The sequence below is a fragment of the Leucopleurus acutus genome (genome assembly GCF_964270905.1).
Source record: "Leucopleurus acutus genome assembly, chromosome: 2".
Taxonomy (NCBI): Eukaryota; Metazoa; Chordata; class Mammalia; order Artiodactyla; family Delphinidae; genus Leucopleurus; species Leucopleurus acutus.
Window position 1 is genome coordinate 160,602,530 of NC_139143.1, and position 21,307 is coordinate 160,623,836.

Genomic DNA, 21,307 nt, shown 5'->3' on the forward strand with positions numbered 1-21,307 from the left:
CCTTGTGTAGGATGCTTTAACTGCATCTTCTATTTCAGCATCCCAACAGCCCTCTGAGGTAATCCTATTCACACCCCCATTTTACAGACAAGAAGGCTGAGACTCAGTGAAGAGACTTGCCTAGTGTAGCTCTTTACCCCTGTGCTATAGTGTGTGTGTGTGTGTGTGTGTGTGTGTGTGTGTGTGTGTGTGTGTGTGTGTGTGTAGGTGGGGTGTGGGGATAGGGAGGATGTTACAGAACATGGGGGAGGAAAAACCAGTTTGACAAGGGGGACAGAAGGGACCTTGAATGCTGTGCTGAGGGTCCAGTTCGGCCTGATGGGAAACAGGGAGACTGGCCGGAGCTGAGACTGAGCATGCCACAGAGGCTCGGGCTCTGTACGAGACAGCTCAGGACGGGAAGATTTGGAGGTGGCAGTACCCAGGGAGGTCGGCAGTTGGGGGGCGGGGACAGAAAGATCACTGAACAACAGGTTATGCCTGGGCTTCCTGGCTCTACCTTTGGACTAGTTGGTGACCTTGGCCACTCCACCTCTGCCCCAACTTCCCTGGCTATCGGGAGGACTAAATGAAATAATACATGAGAAAGTCACGACCGTGCAGGGAGCTGTACAAATGTGTACCATGGATCTTATCACCCTTCAGGTGTGCGTTCGGATGGCGCTGGGAGATGCTGTGAGAATTCCCTAGTCCTAGCACCTCTTCTCCCTGGGAGCATCTTCCTAGCAGGAGGGGATTGGAAGGGAGGGTTCTCATGGGTGTCGGCATCATGTGCGTAATTTGCCTGCAGAGATCCACCTCCACTGAGAGCAGGAGGAATTACGAGAGAAGGATCGAACCTGCTTCATTTTCCCAATGAGGCCAGAGAGGACAAGAGACTGAAGCCACCTGGCAGGTAGAGGTGCTAGAGGGTCCCAAGGAGTTTCTCCCCCATATCTGGGTGTGCCACTGACCTGTCCCTAGCCCAGCCCCTGCTACCCTTCTGGGCCAGTCAGCTCAGAGCCACAGGAAGCGGAGGGAGCAGTGTCGCTGATCTCAGTGAAAGTGAACCCCCATTGATCTTCAGGGCTGGAGGGGGGCCCACAAGGAGGAGACACTGAGGGAGAAGGGGGTGTGGAAATGAAGGTCAAAGCCATCCCTTCTTGCACCGCTTCTCCTCCGCCTTCAGGATTCTTCCTCTATGACCCCAACTCCTGGAAGACCATGTAGAAGACAATACTACTGCAGCTCTGCTGGCGGGCTCCGCGTTCTCAGTGAGAGCCACTGGGACGGTGGAGTTCCTTGGAAAATGAGGAGGAAGGCCTTTTCTGAGTTGCTGAGCGTACAATGGGAAAAAGCTTCCCTTCTCTCTGGTCCCATGATCAGAGAAACCTGGAGGAGGATTCAGGGAGGGAGAGGACGTGAGTAGGAGGGATGGCAGATTGAGTGTCAGGGAAGGGGGCTCTGAAAAGGGATGAAACTTGGTAAGGGACATAGAGGTTCAGAAAGGAGAATGGGGGCTCAGAAGGGAGGCTAGGGGCTCAATGACAGGGATAGGAGGCCCAGTGAGCAGGACTGCCAGGTCAAACTTTTTTTAAAAATAAATTTACTTATTTATTTATGGCTGCGTTGGGTCTTTGTTGCCGTGCGCGGGCTTTCTCTAGTTGTGGAGAGCGGGGGCTACTCTTCGTTGCAGTGCATGGGCTTCTCATTGTGGTGGCTTCTCTTGTTGCAGAGCACGGGCTCTAGGCACGCGGGCTTCAGTAGTTGTGGCACACGGGCTCAGTAGTTGTGGCTCGCAGGCTCTAAAGCGCAGGCTCAGTAGTTGTGGTGCACGGGCTTAGCTGCTCCGCAGCATGTGGGATCTTCCCCGACCAGGTCTCGAACCCGTGTCCCCTCCACTGGCAGGCGGATTCTTAACCACTGCGCCACCAGGGAAGCCCTGCCAGGTCAAACTTGATTGAACACCTATTAAAGTCCCTCCTCCTTAAAATAGTAGATACACAATATAAATGCTGGATAATTAAAAACATAAACAAAAACATGTATCCAAGTTCAAAGGCAAGAATGAGAAATCTCTAAGGGCCAGAAATTCCGGTGGTGAGCAGGAGTTGCAGCTGTACCTCTGAGGAAGGATTCAGCATTCCAGCAGGATGGGAAGTACACTTGCAGACCCCACTAGTGGCAAGGGCTGTGGTAGGCTCCCTGCTTAAAGCTGGGCCTGGGAAAGTGCTGCCTGCCATAAACAGGACTAAAATATCTGCCTGCTAGCCGCCTGGTCCTGGCTTTGGGTAGAAAGAGTACCCATATGATTAGGACACCTTAAGCCCGTTCACATGGAATGCGGACTCAGAATCTGATATTCACAACATATAAAAATCCCAAAAGACACTTATATAAGAGCTAGTTTGGGGCTGGTGCTTTTCTACAAGGCTTGGGCAGATACAGCTGAGAAATCGCCCCAAAGGGTGGCCTCCATATCCCAGGGTACAGCAGGAAAATGTGCTGAAACTAACTATCTCAAGGATAAACTTCACAACATATAAGAAATACAATATTTTAAGAGGCACCTCTCTCAAGGAAGAATTCATATTTAAAGATCTAGAGATAATGGAGCAATCTGAAAGGAAGTTTTAGTTAAAATCTTCAAGAAGATAAAGGAAGGAATAACATCTATAGAACAAAAACAGAAAGATACCAGACAGAAACATGTAACAGATATGAACAGAACTATCTAGAAATTTTGGAAATGAAAACTAACGTCACTGACATTTAAAAAGAAATCAGTAGATGGGTTAGTAAATACAGGTGAAGAGAGAATAAGTTAATTAGAAGGTATAACTGAGGAAATCCTCCAGAATGAAGCATAGAACAATAAAACAGTTAAACATATGAAAGAAAAGAGACAAAGAAGATTGAATGAGAAACTCCAGCATACATATTATTACTTCCAGAAAAAGATACTGGAAAGATGAAGCTCTTTCCAGAAATAAGACATGAATTTCTAGATTTAAAAGGCCCACAGAGTGCCTAGTAAGATAGCTTTAAAAACAAATCAAAACTACATCTAGACACCCTGTAGCCAAAGTGTAGAAAGACAAGAATAATGAGGAAATTTAAAAGCCACCAGAAAGAAAAAATAGCTTATCTACAAAGGTCCAATAATTGAATTGACAGTAAGCATCTCATCAGCAACAACAGATGCCAAAAGACGGTGGAATAGTATCTTCAGGGTGCTGAAGGCAAATAACTGTGAACGTAGGATCCCACACATCGCCAAACTGTCATTTAAATAAAGGGCAAAATAAAGACATTTTGGCACATTCAATATCTTAGAAACCTTCTGTCCCATGGACCTTCGCTGAAAGAGAGAGGCACAAGGGCTTGGGAGCTGGAGAGGCGATGTGGCTCAGGGCTGCGGAGGGAGGCTGGGCTCTGTTTTGGACCTGTCTTCAGCACCAGCCAGCCTGAGGAGCTCAGCCCAGCCTGGCTCAGCCAGGGCCCAGCTCAGGTTCTCCCCTCCTGAGTGCCAGCCTTGCTATCCTCTTATCCCCTCATGGTAGTGGCCCAGCACCCAAGCTGGGGAGTGCCACTGCCAGTCTGGCTCAGAGGCCTCCTTGAGGAGGCCAGGCCCAAGTTTCTCATGTGACCAGGTTTTGCCTGGCCCTCTGCCCTGGGGCTCTCTCCTCCTGGGAGGTCAGTGAGCCATGGGACAAAAGCTAGGTCCCTATGCAGGAGCTGGGGGGCGAGGACTTTCATTCTCTGTAGGAAAAGAATCACTTATCAGAGGGGACGAGACCCGTGGGGCTGAGCCGCCTGGGACGGGAGACTTCTCGGAGCACCTGGCTCCACTCAACCAGCTGGTGCCCTTGGGTAATTTCTTAAACTCTTTGAGCCTCAGTTTCTCATTAATGAGCAGGATACCTACCTAATGAAGATGTGGAGATGAAATGAGATAATCCATCTAGCTTTAGATGTATTTTCCTCCACAGAAATTTCTTAAAAGAATCATCTCCATCAAATACCTGCCTAGCATATCATCAGTCAGTGCTCAGCAGAAAACTGTTCCCAACAAAAGTGACAGCCAATGAGCAGCGGTAGGAATGTGTGCAGTGTTGGTGGCCCCATCTTCAGGGAAGAGTTCGTGTTTGTTAACTCAGTCATCAGTTACTGTCATTCTCTTGGTGCCAGGCCCTGAGCTGGGCTCTGGAAGCATGGAGATGACCCTGAACTGGAGGACCATCGGTGAGGAAGACAGCCAAAACCAGAAAGTTCTAACAGACTGTTCAGAGCCTAACTCGTCTTGTGTTTGTTGTCTATCTTTCCCCTCCCCACTCCCACCTCTCCCCCTGCCCCCAACCCAATATAAGCTCCATGATAGCACAAACCTCATCTGGATGGTTTTCAGCTGTCTTCACAATGTCCAAAACAATGTCTGAAACACAGAAAGTGCCAAAGAAACATTTGTTGAACGACTGTGTATACGAGCACTAATAATAGAGGCTGTAGAAGTTGCTGTGAGAGCATCAAAGAAGTCTTTGCTAACTCTGTCCTAGGAGTTAGAAGTTTCTCAGCGAGGGCCATTTAAACTGGGCCTTGATGTATGTATAGGAGATCAATAAGTGGAAAAGGAAGTAAAAGGACATCCAGGCATTGGGGCCAGTTGAAAACATGGAGGTGAGTTCAGGGACCAGTGAGTAATTGAGTGTGACAAGAATGTAGAGTTCAGGGGGGAGGAAGAGTGGAAAGACACAAAGCTGGGGAGATAAGAAGGGCTGTCAAAAAGTCTCCTTATTAAAATCTAACCACCTACCCTGATGTAATACTCTGGAGAGGATAGTGTTTCCAGCCCTCACTGTTGCCCCAGGAAGGCCCCTCCCTTCAAAAGTTAAGGGTCTTATCAGGAAAGGGGTTAAAGATCTAGTACCAAAGATCTAGTACCCACTGAGAAAGGGGACAGTCATACCCCATAGTTCCTAGAGTTGTCTGAAGTTGGGATAAGGGTGGGACAGAGCACCTCCCAGATTTGGGCGAGTGCTACATGCTGCCCCCTTGTGGCCTCAGCAGAATTAAGCAGTAAGGAGGCTGGCCAGGTGGTCTGTTCATAATCCCAGGGGCCTCCAGCCCCCAGCATCGCCTTCTGGGAAAGTTATCCCAACCACCAGCTGTCTACAGACCAGACCTAACTGCTCTATTTATTCCACGTATACTCAAGGCTGGGCCAGTGGGTCTGGGGAGGCAGAGCGAAAGGAGACAGTTCATATTTATAAAGCCCTGTCTCTCTCTCTCTCTCTCACACACACACACACACACACCACCTTTGGCCAGAAAGCAACTATGTATGCACAGGGGGTCAGGAGACCAATGTTTTGGTTTCAGCTCTACCCCTATTCATGGCATGACCTTGGGCAAGTCACTGCACTTCACTGGGCCTCCTATGTCTCCATCTGTAACACAGGGATCACCATCCCTCTTCCTGTCTCCCCTTGCAGGGTCATTGTGAAGATCATTGGGAGGACAGATGCTGCAAGTGCTAGGAAAAATGTTTAAGAGTGCTCCGGATGTAAGGGGATCGTGCTGGGTATTAGATAGGGGCTCTCTTGGGCAGCACCAAAGTGTTTGTTTACACCCGCATGGGCCCGGCTGGCGGGGAAATTTAAAGGGAACGTGCTCAGTAAGGCAACTGATCGAAACATTTCCAAAATAAGAATGGAAGTCTGCAGGAAAATGGGGACCCATTGACTGGTCTGAAATTTCAGTTATGCTTGGGTTTTCATGAATGGGAGGAAGAGCAGCAAGGTGGGACTGTGCAGTGACCTCAAAATGAGAGGTTAGCCAGGAAACGAAAAGAGCTGAGCTTCTGCCTTTTCTGAGCCCAGCCTCCCTTCTGGGTGCTTCTCATTCACAAGCGCTCTCTTGAATCCTCTCCACGTGGGGCTGGGCACGTGCTGTCAGTGAATTACCTGCATGTCTCACTGAGACGTGTTTGGGTACAGGACAGTGGGAAAGGCCAGATGATCCCCTTCAGAGAAAAGTCCAGGGCTAGAACGAAGGGGGCAGACCTGACTTCTCATGGTGACAGTATCACCTGCTTCATCTACCTTGATGACACTGGAGGGGTACCATGTATCCAAAACCTTACAGCAAGGAAAATCTTTGCTTTTGCTAAAGAATGTTATCTTTCTCTGTTTTAGATGTGCATCTCTTACCTGGTCCCATCTCTCTTTTTGCCCTGGTGGTCAGGAAGCTCGGGATCGAACGTGAAACCTAATTTTAAGAACTCTGTAGGTCTTTGCAGCCAGAATATTTGTTCTTGTTTTCGATGATCCTGATTTCCTACCCAACAATATTCTTCCTAATTCTCATCTGTCACATTTTTTCACTGTGTATGTTTTCAGTGCAAGCCATCTTATTTTTTCTTGTGGAGTAAGGTAAGGTACACTTGGGTAAGTAACTGAAAATGAAACAGATGAGACAGATGTCCAAGTGCTTACCATGGTTAACAGTGGGGGATATTCAGTGAGGGAATATTAGAGCATCAGGGTCAGACTTGAAATAATCAAATATTAAAGCCCCTTCCCTAACCCTGCTTCACACTGTAAGAGAGTCCCCAAAAGAAGGGAGTTGCCTAAGGTTTTATGACATATTACTGACTGAGAAGACATCAGTACTTTTCCTGGCAGCCAGTTCTCTGCTCTTCCCATGACAACAGGCCTCATTCTAGCTGTAAATGGCATGGTGAGGGGAAGACGGCTCACCACTGGCCTCTACGGCCAACAGAGGCCGTGAAGAAGTGGAATGCTCCTTCTGTTCTCCATACTTTCAAGCCCTGGCTGTAGAACCCTTCTGACCTGCTGGCTGACAAGGGGCTTGGGCTACCCTCCATGGCAGATGCCATCCATGCCTTTGGTAATGGGCGTGGCCACAGCAGGCAGCTCAGAGTGCCAGCCTGTGCCGAGACAGGGGTGGAGGGACGTACTCGAGTCCTTGCTTAAGGACAGAGAAAGCTTTCTCCATGAGAGATGCTCTCTTCACCCTCGGCCAAGGACACAGGCTGAATCTGGCCCACGTGCCATACGTAGTCCAGGAAATAAGGCAGGCAGGCAACTCTGAGCAGCAAACGTTCTGATGAACGTTTAAAAAATGAACTTCATTTTTTAAATCAGCTGAAGATCTCAATTTGAATCAGACATGCAGCTCAAGTTCCCTTTGCTTTGAACATCCTCCCTCCTCACAAGGGTGTCCCCCCCTTCACAGACACCCAACCTGAGGGCAGATGAACCTTTCTAAGCCTTTCCGAAGCAAAGTGGTCCCATGAATGTCCCCAGACACAGAAACCCAGACTCCAAATTATCTAAAATGAGATTTATTGCATTTCATGCAGTTTGAAGTCCATGCAGCAAAGGAGACTAGCATAATTTTTAATGCATTTAAAAATAAAATAAAATTAAAACTGGGGGGTGGGGTGCAAATACACAAAGTCCTAGTCTCCTTGAGTCCCTGGAAGAGAAGGGTTTGGGAATGAAACCATCCATTCCCCATGGCAAATGAGTCTCTTAAATGCATGGAATGTTTCCATGGCCTCTGATGCAAATCCACAGAGCTCTGGGGCAAGAGCAGGGGCGCGGGGAGAGGAGCACTAGTGAAAAAGAAGCTACACACGGTCACCTAATTCACCTGAGGGCAGAACAAGGTGGTAAATCCTGGGTCAGCAGCTGTTCTAAGAGTCAGGAGATTACATACACCCCTGAGGAGATTTGCTCCTAAAAGAAGTGGCAGTAAGAACCAAAAAAAGAGAAACAAAAGAAATATTTCTTCAACCACACTCTTCAAGAAAATGCCATAAATATGTTATTTATTATTTTCATTTCATAGCATTGGACACACAGCTCAACATATTGAAATATTGATTCCGTGGAGAAAAAAAAAGGGAAAAAGGAAATAAAAAATATTGCATCTTTCTGTTGTGGAGAATCTCTGCCCCCAGGCGTCGGGCGTAGTGCACCAGTGTCCTAGCCTGCAGGAGGCGCTGAGGTCGGCAGGTTCCTCTGGGGAGGGAGGCTGTGCGCATTGCCCGGGGCTGTATGGCAAAAATTGTGTTGGGTGTCCTTGGCCTTGCCAGCTCAGGCCCTCAGTCGCCGGTCACCTGGGGGGCCTGCCCGTCGGAGGGCTGGTTGGCTGACTGGATGAACATGGGTTGGGCGAGGTCCTGGCCGGCAGGCATGGTGACTTGCTGGATCTGGTAGAGCTGCTGCGAGGGGTGGAGAGGAGAGAGTGAGGTCACCCCTGGGAGAGGGGCATGCAGCTCCCTATGGGCCTCGAGTTGGTTGGGGGCCCCAGATACCTCAACCACCACCCATTGCAAGGCGTCAGAGGGAGGAGGGGAAGTGGAGTTCTGCTGTGGTTGGGAGCAGCAGACACAGGAGGCACCAGCCCGGTGAGAGGGGGTATGTGTGGTGGGCGGGGAAGAGGTGCAGGGAGTTGCATTTCCTGTGGCTTTCACTTCTCTGGGCTCTGCCTCTCCCGTTAGCTCAGAGCCTCGAGCTTGCTGCACGCTGTTCCTCTGTGACAAACACAAGCAATTCGAACCACTGTACCAGCAGCTTGGAAGTCAGCATTTCCCCAACTCAGTAATCCTCACTGGCAGGGGCAGTAGGGATTACCCCTTCTCCTCTTTTCCTCAGAATATCTGGCTCAGGCTGAGGCTACGCCGAATCTCCATCTCCTGCATGGGCCCTGACGGGGAGGCAGGTCACCTGGGATTAAATGCTTACTACAGCGAAGACCCGCGAAGAGGCTCGCGTAGCCACTACGGAAGGTTAGGGCCAACTGGACATGATTTCTCAGGTGTTTCCAAAAGAAACCAAAAGCTAAGACCCCCTGCCACAGCAGCCCTGGCATGTGAGCCTGGCATCTGGTGCTGGCAGAAGGCAGCGTTGGGTCCTGATGCCAGTTCCTCTCCTTTCTGGGCAGCAGAGAACATAGGCTTAGGCATGTCATCCTATCATGTCCTCAGGGGTCTCTGGCAAGATAGTGCGAAGGGCAAGGGGGCCGGCAAGGGGAAGATCCCTTCCTCACGAGCTTAGAATTACTGAATTCCAGGCACCTAGAGAGCTCGAGAGGTCACATGTTCTCTGCGTTTGAACTAATCCATGCGATTAAAAAGAGCGTGGCTTAGAGAAAAACTATTCTTAAAGAAAGGAAACAGGAGACCTGCATGCTAGTCCTGGTTCTGCAATGAACAGCTAAGCAAGCACAGACAAGGCACTTCCCACCTCCAGGGCTCAGTTCACTCATCTGTAAAACGGGGACTGGGGCTACATAATGTCTAGGATTATTGTCAACTCCCACCAAGTCTGTAAATCTAGAGGATAGGCAAGACTGTTGTTTCAACAATTTCTGTCCACTCACTGTCAACAGATGATGGGACAGTTGCCCTAGCCATCCAAACCCACAGGTATCGCCTGCTACCCTGTCACAACTCCTCACCCTCTGCTCCTGCCTAGGCTGGGTGTCCTACCTGTCCATCCGTGAACTGGCTGAACTGCTGCTGTCCTTGCTGGACCTCTGTCTGTGTGATCTGTAGGAATCAAGACGGCAAAGGAGGCAGATCAGCTGCAGGGTCTGGTCCACTAGTCCACCAGCCCACCAGCCAGGAGAGGGTCGTGAAGATCAAAAGGACAATGCACATAAAGTGCCCAGAATGAGGCCTGGCACAGAACAGGGGCTTGATGAGTAGCAGGAACACAAGGGTCCCTCCCCACCCCCTAGCACAGACAGCTACTCAGAGTTGGCACCATACAGAGGACCCCGGAGCATGCAATATTCAACTTCTGCAACCATCTCTCTTAATGTCCACCTAACTATCCCCGCCCCACCGAAACCAGCCCCTTGCTAAGAAAGTCTTTCTGGGGCCTGAGGCTCAAGTCAAACAAAAACACCTAGCTCCTAGGTACTGACAGGACAGGGCATAACATTTATGGTTTAGGCAGAAACCCTAAGAGTCTGTCTTTCAACCAGTGAAGGCAGATTGCAAAACACTGGGCAAAGTGGTGAGTGGTCCCTTTCATGCTTGGAAGGTGGGCTCTAAACCAAACCCGTATCACCCAGATTATCTGACTGGAATATGAAACACCCTGGCGAGCAGGTGGCCTTGGCCCTGGAAGCCCTTGTGGCAAACCTATGAAGTACTTTTTCCGAGAGAGGCCACGTGCAACCCTCTGGGCCAAGGTGGGGGTGGGGGGGCGGGGGTAAGGAAAACATTTATCACATGTACTTAAAATCTTATGTGGGCATTTTAAATACATTTTAAAGGAAATTTACAGACATGGAGAACTGCATCATATAATGCCAGTTGCTGCAGACAGCTTGGTAGACTAGAAAAAAGACTGAAGAATGTCTGTGTGCGTGTATGTTATCTATGGAACATTTGACTAGCTAATGTTTTCTGTGTACCTTCTCCTGGAATCATCACAGCCACCCTGCAAGGTAAGGACTGTCTTCTCGAGTGTCCTCACAATGGGCCAAAAACAACCCATCGGGTCTACCCATGAAGCTATGAGGAAAACAAGGGGACAGGTATGAAAGGGCTTCATGAGGGTTTCTTGCTAGTGCTCTTTGTTTTGGGTCTTTCTCCTCCCACCTGCTTGAGGGCAGGAGCTAAGTTTTGTCTATCTCAGTGCAAAGTAAGTATTGAAGAAATATCTGCAGAATAAATGAATGATCCTGAGACCAATGGAAAATATGTGTCATAGATGAGAAGGTTTTAACTGTGCCCTGTGGCCAGCAGGATTGCCCTTCACATCAGTTGAGAAGAGTTTCATTCACCTTTAAATTCCATTTACACGTTAACATTCATTCAACAAACGTTTACTGAGCACCTACGAAGTGCCACGTTGTTATAATTACAATCTGTTGTTACACAGACTCTGTCCTCAGGCACCCTCTTCTTGCTTCACTCCTTCCTCTCTATACACCCAACTTTCCCTACTTTCTGGCTTTAGTTCCTGGTCTCAAAACTGACCTCTGGGGAACCAAGAACTCTTCCTTCTCATTTCCTCCCACCCTGTGCCATAGAAAGTTTCTGGATCCCAGGCTAGAATCTTACAAGTCTTTTTTAAAAAAAAAAAAAAAAAAAAGAGGGGTACACTAAAGGGTGGGACCAATCTTGAGATCTGATTCCACGTCAATGAGCCCCAGGAAATTAGGGAAAAGCCCATATTCTTATGCAAGCCAAGGAATGGGTTTAGAGTGGCCTTTAAAGACCCCAGAGACTATATGGAACTCAGAAGCCCTGCTTTTGGCTCATTCCTCATATTTTCCCAAATGAGATCTTTGGAGACCTGCTCCACAAACTCAGCTGTCACCACTGTCAATAGATACATCACCAAAATGCAACTGGGCCAGACGAGTCCAGCTCTTTAACGATCGCTTCTTTTTTTGGGTCTGAGGCAAAAGAATTGATTAACAATGCATCCCCTTGTCCAGCATCCCCCGTCCCCTGCAAATAATACCCACGTCCCCCAATCCCCAAGCCCAGGGAGGCAGCCCCCTCGGCACCTGTGGCTCAGCCTTCAATATCTCAGGGCATGAGAGGAGATGAGGAGGGCAGTCTCTGGTTAGGGGTGCATGAGAAGGTAGAAGTAAAAACCTAAGTAGCTTTCCAAGGGGCACAGGAGGCGCCAGATCACAACAGTCATCAGGTTTAAAGATGGAAACTCAGCCTGACGATGAGGCGGTCTGTCAGAAGGCTTCCTCCAGTCAGACCTGCGCACACACACACTGGGCTTTCTTCAAGTATCCTTGAGGCTTCCCCTGCCTTGAGCTTCCTTGTCGCTCAAGAGCACGATGGTAAGAGACACACTTTGAATCCAATCCTCCGATAAACCCCATCTGTCCCTTGGGGTGCAGAACAGACGTGCGGGGGGTGGAGGCGGCTCTTGCTGAAGGCTGAGGTGGCGAGAGCTGTGTGCTGAGCACTTTGTCAGAAGCCAGCTCCAGCTGGTTCCCAACTCAAGCCCTGAATCTCTGCAGCACGTACCTGTTGAGCATTGGTGGCAAGCGTCTGGATCTGTCCCTGCACAACCTGGGTGCCTGATACAGGCTGGGCTAAGCGAATATACTGCAGCTGGCCGGCATTCAGCTGCACCTAGGCAGGGGCAGAGACAAACAAACCACCGGAGACTGAATGCAACCTCAAACAAGCAAACTTCCACGACAAGAAATGGGGACTGTCCGCTACCCGTCCCCACCCCGACCCTCCAAAAAGGCCGACCCTGAAAAGTTCCTTTTTAGCAGAAACCCAAACAAGCAAAACCATAATATCCCTACCCCGTAAGTCACACAACACAAAAGAGAATAAGTTCCTTGAATGGACTTGGGGGAAAATTCCCAGAGGATCTTGTCATAGATGTGAGGACAGCACGGCAGGACCCTCAACATTCACTGGCTCTTAGCTATTTGCTCACAGTTTATGTTAAGATTTGATGCCAAAGACATTGGCATCAAATGTCATTGACATTATTGTCATTGACATTATCGGAACGCTTATACCTTAAGTGTGGGGCCTTTCTCCCCTCCGTCTCCACCCTTCCCCACCCCTGTCCCCGGGACGGCTGATCTAATACTGAGAAGAGCCCCGGAGTCTGCCAGGAGTAACCAAAGCCGATGGCCATCACTCCGCACCACAGCCCTAGAACTGCCCAGCCCCATGCTGCACATCTTGGAAGAGAAAGCTGGCCCGCTTTACTATCTCTGTCCCCAAGAGCCAGGACCAATAGGGGTCTGTGGGACTTTTAGGATCCTTGGTGTTCAGCACTAGCTTCTGGCCAAATACCTCCCACAGGGAAGCTGAATCAATAAACCTTTCACATAAAACCCCATCATCTGAAACCAAAGCTACAAAAATGCCCTTAAAGTCCCTCATGCTTAAGATTAAGTCTCAGATAATACAATAATACCACATGCTGCATTTAATTGTGTGCTAAAAGCCTTAACTCAGGCTCTTAATGCTACAGCGTAGCACGAAAGCATTAGTGAGTGCTTCGAGCATGGGGATGAGGAGAGGACCAATCAGCAGAGAAAAGAGTCAGCAAAGGAGGACTCCGGACAGTCACACTCAGGATGTGGGGAATGAAGGCGGCTCCAGGAGGACCAGCAGATTTGGTCTCTCTCTATCTGGAGGCCCAGACACCACCCTCCCTAGCTGCCTAGCCTGCTTTGCTTGTAAGGGTGAGCTCCTTGAGGGTAACAGGCAAGTCATGCCTCTTTGTCCTGGAGCAAAATTTCCCCTTGCCTTCAAGAGCTAACTTCATTGCCGGGGCTTTTACTTCCGTGAGGAAAATGCTGACAGGAGGAAGCTTCTGCATGCAGTGTTAAAGCAAACTGCTTCCCCGAAACTTCAGACTCAATGAGGATTTGAACCACCAAGAAAAGACTAACACTGAAGTTCCTGGTAGAACGTTCCAGAATTGTCCGCTTAAGGCAAGATGGAGGGACACAAAATCTAAACCCGTTAATAATCTGGTTCAAAGGAGACAGGGCAAGGTATTGTGACCTGTAGTCATTTCTCTCCTGAGAACACGCCAAGAGGAGCTGCTGGGAAGTTGTGATGCCAAGCCTAAACTCCCCACTACATCCCACAATGCGGCTTCCAGGCAACATTAAGTTGCTTATGGGGAGGAAGACAGCTGGGTGGAGGCTTGGGAAACCTCATCTGCCGAGACTGATGGTGGCTGGTACCAGGAGTCACCAGGACTCCTGCTGAGGAACATGGGATGAGAGACCGAAGCCTTGTCCCAGGAGTGGGGGAAGGTATACTGCTGGCCATAGGGATTTTACATTTCCCAGCTGGGAAGAGCTCTTTTGCAGAAACTCAAATGTGACTGAAAAGCTGTGAGCCAAACAGTTCCAAGCAGTTCTTAGAAGCAAGCTCTTCTTTCAGGCTTGTGTTTAGGTACTGGTGATGCTCTGCCCTTCAGTCCTCTACCACAAGGGTAGGCCTGGGGACGCTCACACCTTTTTAAAATTACAGAGCAAAGAAGCCTACCCCCTGGGCTTTCAAAAGAGGAGCAAAGCTTCCTTCCTAAAGGTCATCACTAATACGAGCGCTCTGGTGAGTTTAGAAATGCAGACTCCTGCAGAAGGTATACAGTGAAGACCAGGTCCTAAATTCTGCAACAAGTCTTCTGTGCCCCAGAGGCTTTAAAAGACTCAAGTTAAAGTTACTACAGGGCTTCCCTCGTGGCGCAGTGGTTGGGAGTCTGCCTGCCAATGCAGGGGACACAGGTTCGAGCCCTGGTCCGGGAAGATCCCACATGCCGTGGAGCAACTAAGCCCGTGCGCCACAACTACTGAGCCCACGCTCTAGAGCCCGCGAGCCACAACTACTGAGCCCACGTGCCACAACTACTGAAGCCCACATGCCTAGAGCCCGTGCTCCACAACGGGAGAAGCCACCGCAATGAGAAGCCCATGCACTGCAACGAAGAGTAGCCCCCGCTCTCCACAATCAGAGAAAAGCCCATGCACAGCAACAAAGACCCAATGCAGCCAAAAACAATAACTAAATAAAATAAATTTATTAAAAAAAAAAAAGTTACTACAAAGTGTGAACTCTTCTCTGGCTTAGCTGAACTTGTTTTGGTGCCCCCACATGCAAAAATGAGAACCATTTGTGAGAGAAGTCATGGGCTGGTGGCTGCAAGGAATCTGGAATTGATGGGGGTGTGTGTGTGTGGCGTCACCACCCCCAGCCCCACGCCGTGGGGGAAGGAAAGGGAGGGGGGAAAGGGAGATGGAGCGGGGGATAGGAGGGGGAGAGAGAGAGATGAAAAGGGAAGAGGTAAACAGAGGGATGCACATACCCCCCTTTCCTAAGCTTTCTCCTGGCCTATTACTCTGTTAAGAAGAACAGTCCCCAAAACAGAGTTGAGGATACTTTCTGAACTTTCTTCAAAAAGGAAGTAGTTAACCAAGTCCAAGTGAGTTTCTGCATCTGCCTACATTTCATTTACAATAGGAAGGGCAAGGGGCAGGAACAGGCCTGCTCCATGTCACTCATTTTCCACATTTTTTTGTGGCAAATTGACCAATGAATAGATGGCAAGTGTTAAGACAAGGACCTTTTTTTTTTTTCCACCAAAGAACAAGTACAAGTGAAAAAGCCAACAAATCTAAGAAATGAAATCCCTCAAGGCACACAGGAAGTAGCAGTCCACAGTGAAGGAATGGGTAAGTTAAATGAAAGCCAAAAATACACTTTGCTGCAGGCTCCACTGGGAACTGACTCATGAATATGCAACAAGTGTATTTATGGCCTTCTCTATACACCTCCCTCTTATTCTCTGCAAATCAAAAGACAGGACTAGGACTGCCTCACAGGGCCTTTGGGCCTTGGCACAGAATAGTGGTTACAATGATTTCTCTGCGTAGGCCGAGTGAGGGGAAATGGAGAGGAGCTGCCCCATCGTGGTGAGCCCGAACCTGGATTAAAGGAAAGCAGGGCGTGTACAGTGAAGCAAGTTGTGGTTTGGGGTAATGGGAATATAGGTTTATAACAGTGTGTGTGTGTGTGTGTGTGTGTGTGTGTGTGAAATCTTTAACTATTTCCTGTTATACTGTTGAGCAAAGTGCCACGCAGACCTTAAGGCAGGGCAGGACTTACCGGGATCTGCTGGATCTCTCCTGTGTTCGTAATTATCTGCTGCATCACCTGCATGGTCTGTCCAGTGCCACTCTGGGCCTGCTGGGCTTGACCCTGCGGCTGGGCCTGGACAATCTGCACCTGCTGACCTTCTCCAACCTGCATGGTCACGGGTGTGGTCTGGAAGGAAGAGTCATGAGAAAGCTGACCGAGCTCCAGCCCAGAGCCATTAGGCCTACCAAGGGGTTAATAACGAGCAGTTCACCCGGAGCAAACCCCCTCCATGAATGCCTGACCTCATCGCAACACTAACAATACTCAACCTACAGAGTCCTTTGGGCTCAGAGCACTGTTCAAGTCACTCTCCAAAATAAAAGACAGGAAGGCCAAACGGATTTTTAGACTCAGAGTACAGAATATTTGCCTTGGCCCCGAATACCTCTATGCTTCAAACGTTTCAACTCTTCACAGCCCCTTCAATGATAGAAAGGCACACACGGTACAAGAGAATCAAAAGCAACCACGATAATTTGCCTGAGACATGGCTGAAGCCAAGTCTGGAGCAGGTGAGTTTAGAGGGCAAACTAAATGGAAAGTGGGATCAGTATGGGTTAACTAAGCTCAGGACCCTGGGCTCCTTCTCAGGCATGCAGGACACTGGAAGAAACATAAAGGGCACACTGGCTTTCACCCCCATTCAAGCAGCAGAGCGACTCCAGCCCACTCTGGCCAGCCAGCTGCTCTGAATCACAGCACTGCTTTCCACGGGCGAGGCAAACACCCTTAAGACCTGGACACTGTTAAGACCTGGACCTTAACTAAGGCTACCCATAAGTAACGGAATTTAATAAAGCCAGACTTCTAACTTTCTAGAAACAGGAATCGCAGATTTAAGGAATTTCTGTCGAAGGTATATGAAGATTCTGTGTTTCACACACACTTAGAGGACTGCCCAATGAAACTTGCTCCTTTGAGAGACAGCAGATTCAAACTGTCAAAAGGATCAGTCATTTCTTTTAATCTCAAAACTTTAGCCCTAGATGTGACCATTACAGATCCCAGCATATCTTGTTCATCTGGCGGTGGTGCTAGTGGAGCCTTTTAACCACACCTGCACCCCAACCCCTCACTTTGGATATGATTTCTCCCCACTCTGAATTAAGAATCACCTCTTAAGACAACTCTGAGAGTCTTAATGAATCCTGGGCTTCAATCGATGCTGTTATTCTGATGCTCTCACTTTCTGACTGCACAGGTCTACTCTGCATCTAAAGTTACAAGGGAAGGGGATATGTTCTGAGAACTGTAGATGGGACTCAAGGGATTATTAGGTAAGGAGAAATTACTACGAACTGCAAGAGGGTAGGGAAGAAAGATGACAGAGGGCAATACATGCAGTGGGTTAGGTCAACAGAAAACACCTCCTATACTCACACCATGATTTCCAACTCAGCCTGTTCCCCAAACCTCCAGTAATAAATGTTTCCAATTTTATGACAGAAAACACAGAATTCACTTTAACAAATTATGCTTTTCTTCCAACTTTAATAGGTATTGGTCCTGCAAAGGTATCTGAACTCAATTTGAAACAACGATTCCTGTAGGTCCGGGGAGGTGTGACACAGCACAAGGCCACCCTGAACCAGCCAGACAGCGAAACAACAGGAGATGCTGGGAGGAACCAACTTCACCACCCTCACAAGCCTTATCAGCTCCAAGCTGAGCAAGTCTGGGGTGGCAAAGAAGAGGTAGGTGAAATTCTCGCTGACTGAAAAAAATGCATACTGCCAACTCATCACTGTACTACCAACTCAATTTTCCCAAGAGGATTTCCAAGGTATTTCTAAATCATTTCAGGAAAACGAGAGCTCGTGTTAGCATGGCAGATGTCAAATCACATATGGCATGCCCTGCTGTCGGGGCACAACAGCCATGAGCTTCTTAGAACGGCCAGCCAATCAGAGCCAGCTCTTGGCAGACTCCCTTGAAGTTTGCTTTGTACAGGGATAAGCCTTTGGCAGGTAAAGCTCTCACCACTGCAGAGGCACAAGCATTAGCCAAAGAAAGTCCCTCAGGCATCATGGTGCAGCGGATGCCTTGAGGCAGGGACTGGGCTGTGATCATCTCTAAACCCCGTCTGCCTAAGACTGTGTCTTGCAAAGAGCAAGCACTCAATAAATTTCTGTTACATGGATAAGAAAATGGGCGGGGAATAAATCCTAAAATCCTAGTAATATTTAAATCTACCCCTGTCCCAACCTTTTTTTCTTTAGGCAAACCCAGCTCCTTACTATAATACACATGGCTGTTTGGGATGTGTCCTCTGCCTATCTTTTCAACTTGCCTAGACGTTCCGCTATGCTGACTGTACCCTCCCCTCCTACCATTTTCCCCGTGCTGTTTCTCACCTCCAAGCCTTTGCTCGTGCTGTGCCCTCTCCTGGGAAAGCCCTCCTTCCCTCTTTATTTGATTCATTTCCATTGTTCCCTCTAAGACTCATGTTATTCCCTTCAGGGAACTTTCTCTGACATCTCCTTCCACCTCCCTCACATCTTTGTTAGGTACCCACTTTGAAGTGCTCCCATAACACCCTCTACACAATCCTAAGAATATCTTATACTTCCCACGTGGCAAGTGGTATAACCTTCAAGTATTTGTAGCCCCAACTAGATTCTTGAATTCTTTAAAATAGGGACTGTTTTATCCATGCTTGTGTCCCCAACACATAGCATTGGACTTTATCTAAGAGGATGTTCAATGTTTGATGAATAAATAAATTAATGATTGGCAGGGAATCTGGAGTCAGAGCTCAGAAAACAAAGTTCTCCCTAGGGGCAGGACAGGGATAAAGATGCAGACGTACAGAATGGACCTGAGGACACGGGGGTGGCGGGGAAGCTGGGACGAAGTGAGAGTAGCATTGACATATATACACTACCAAATATAGATAGCTAGTGGGAAGCAGCCGCATAGCACAGGGAGATCAGCTCCGTGCTTTGTGACCACCTAGAGGGGTGGGAAAGGGAGAGTGGGAGGGAGGCTCAAGAGGGAGGGGATATGGGGACATATGTATACGTATAGCTGACTCACTTTGTTGTACAGCAGAAACTAACACCACATTGTAAAGCAATTATACTCCAATAAAGACGTACAAAAACAAAAACACATAGTTCTCTTCAGCCTCTCATGATCCCCAACCATGTGGATGTTACTGCTTTCAGACAGCAAAGGAATCTTCTGATTACTATTATAAAAAGAAAGTCACCTGACACAAATTTGGTGGGACACAGAAATGATGGGGAAAAGGAGAGGAGAGGTATGCAAGCTGGCAATGATGCCTGATCTCCCCCTTGAGGGTACAAATTCCAATTCTGGTGGGAGACACAGACAGCAGGCACGGAGTCCACTTAAAAGATGTCACTAGGTTTCCCTAGTGGCGCAGTGGTTGAGAGTCCGCCTGTCGATGCAGGGACACGGGTTCGTGCCCCGGTCCGGGAAGATCCCACATGCTGCGGAGTGGCTGGGCCCATGAGCCATGGCCGCTGAGCCTGCGCTCCGCAACGGGAGAGGCCCCAACAGTGAGAGGCCCACGTACCGCCAAAAAAAAAAAAAAAAAAAAAAAAGATGTCACTATTCTTCATGGGGGCAATATAAAGATTTTTTTCCTCCTAAAACTTTTTAGGGATCCTGGAGAATGTCTTGCTCACTGTACTTTCCTCATATGACCCACAAGGAAACCAGGGTCGAGAGAGATCAGGTGACACATCACCTCAGTGGCTGAATCTGGGGAAAAGCCCAGGTCTCCAGAATTCAAATCCCGTCCTCTACAGGACCGGGTGATCTGACTGCCCCTCTGCCCCAGTCACACTTTGCCCATCCCAAACCTAAGAGGTGCTGTCTGGCTGGGCCGGCACCCTCCGCGGTTCACAGACCTGGCCCTGCTGAGGCTGTGCAATGATGATCTGCCCGGGCTGGATGGTGGTTGTGGAGCTGGTGGTCTGCTGGCCTTGCTGCTGTCCCTGGACCTGGACGGCAGTGGGCTGCTGAGCCAGCGTGAAGTAGTACTGGACGGGCTCGGCAGGAGTCACAGATTGACGCACCTCCTCCTGTGGGGCAGAAGGAGGGGCAGGTAAGAGGAAAAGAACCGGCTCAGCAGCTGCCACAGTGAATTTCCACTCTTCCCCCAAATGGGCTCTGTGCAGTTGCCTGCTGAACGCTGAGCTCTCCACATCTGAAGCCAAGAGAAAGTGGAATTCGAAGAGACCAGTTGTGCTAAATCACACTAAAAATAACAGATTCCATAGGCTTCACAAAACATACAGCCAATTTTCTGAAGTACAGAGTAATCACCCACTGCGTGATGAGTTGCAAATGGGCAAATAATTACTGTAACTAAAAACCACACACTAGCAGTGCTTGATAGTAAATGCCGTCAAGGCCTATGACCTGAGAAGAGTGCTAACGGCAAGCACCCCAAATACCATGCTCTCAGGCTGGCTCCCAATCTCCCAAATAGGCAGCACTCTCTGTATTTCGTTCCCACCACCTCAGGAGGGAACGAGCAGGGGAAAGGGAAACAGGGCTTTCTCTGGATTGGAATTTCAGAATCAAATGTCAGGATCAAGAACACTGGTAGGCAAGAGCCCAGCTTTTCAGAGCATGTCGAGAGCTCTGTGGTCACTGAGGCCATGTCTATCCAGCATCACATCTGGTTTGGTGGTACTTAGCCACAGAAGCGCAACCCAGGGGGCCTGAGGGACAGCCCTCCAGTGGGGTGGCCTCTGGCCGATCTGCTGGGTGAAGAGACCGTTCCTTCTTCAGCTGACGTTTTCCATGGCAGAAGGAGTAAACAACCCTCTCCCAGCCACCTCGAGCTCACAGCTGAGAGTGTAGGATGTTTACACACACTACGGCATGGTTACGGCCTGAGGGTCCAGGGTTGGCCGGCCCCTGACCACTGACGCAGATCGGCGTCTGCTCCGGAGGGCCCTGCGACACATGGTGCCCTGCCTGGGACAACAAAAACAACAGAAATATACAACCACTTGGGCTTGTTGAGCAGAATAGCAGCTAAATTTACTCACTTCCATGTTCTGGACTAAGTTTGCCAGGTTCAAGGAAAGAGGAAAAGAAGACACTTCTTCAAGGTATAGAGACCCTGTGGACCAAAGCTCTCCAGAGTGACATTTACAAAGTTGGTACTGACCCCATCCCCAATCTGTGCTTCCACAGTCTGTTTCTCATTACAGTTTTTTTGTACTTGCTTGGAAAATTCTACTACTTTCCCTGCTAGAATGAAAGCCCTGTGAAGGCAAAGCCTCGCTCTCTCTTGCTCCCTCCCCACTGTCGCTACCACCTGTCTCCTTGCAGGCACTCAATAAGCAGTTGCTGAATGATGAATGGATTCATAGAGCCGGGCAGACAACGGGAGGTAGGAAAGTACTTTTTTTTTTTTTTTGGAAAGTACTTTTTTTAACCCAAGTTGGGAGTATGACAAAGTCTCTTGAACCCAACAGCTGTTAGCAATAGAAAAGAATCCCTGATTTCTTGCTACCTCTAGGATTCTGTGGCCGTAGTGCAGGAGACACGCCTGTCCGCTAAAGAACGGGGTTGGGTATTCTTTTGCTTGCCCGGTGACTGGGGGCCCAGGATACTAAAACTAGGACTCCTGATATCTAGCCCCTG

General features: G+C 48.9%; 1 protein-coding gene across 9 annotated transcripts in view; it reads right to left on the minus strand.

The window, feature by feature from the left end:
- Positions 1 to 7,521: 7,521 nt before the first annotated feature.
- NFYC (nuclear transcription factor Y subunit gamma) overlaps positions 7,522 to 21,307 on the minus strand; it is a 63,799-nt gene continuing 50,013 nt past the window's right edge. For 5 of the 9 annotated variants that reach the window (XM_082860632.1, XM_082860631.1, XM_082860630.1 and 2 more), the window contains 5 exons: positions 19,555 to 19,728; positions 15,644 to 15,802; positions 12,020 to 12,127; positions 9,500 to 9,559; positions 7,522 to 8,542 (listed from right to left, as the gene is read on the minus strand). In XM_082860632.1, coding sequence (XP_082716758.1) covers positions 8,111 to 8,542; positions 9,500 to 9,559; positions 12,020 to 12,127; positions 15,644 to 15,802; positions 19,555 to 19,728 — 933 coding nt within the window. In that variant the 3' untranslated portion in view covers positions 7,522 to 8,110. The remainder of the gene's footprint in view (positions 8,543 to 9,499; positions 9,560 to 12,019; positions 12,128 to 15,643; positions 15,803 to 19,554; positions 19,729 to 21,307) is intronic. The other 4 variants (XM_082860636.1, XM_082860634.1, XM_082860637.1 and 1 more) reach the window with 2 other exon arrangements.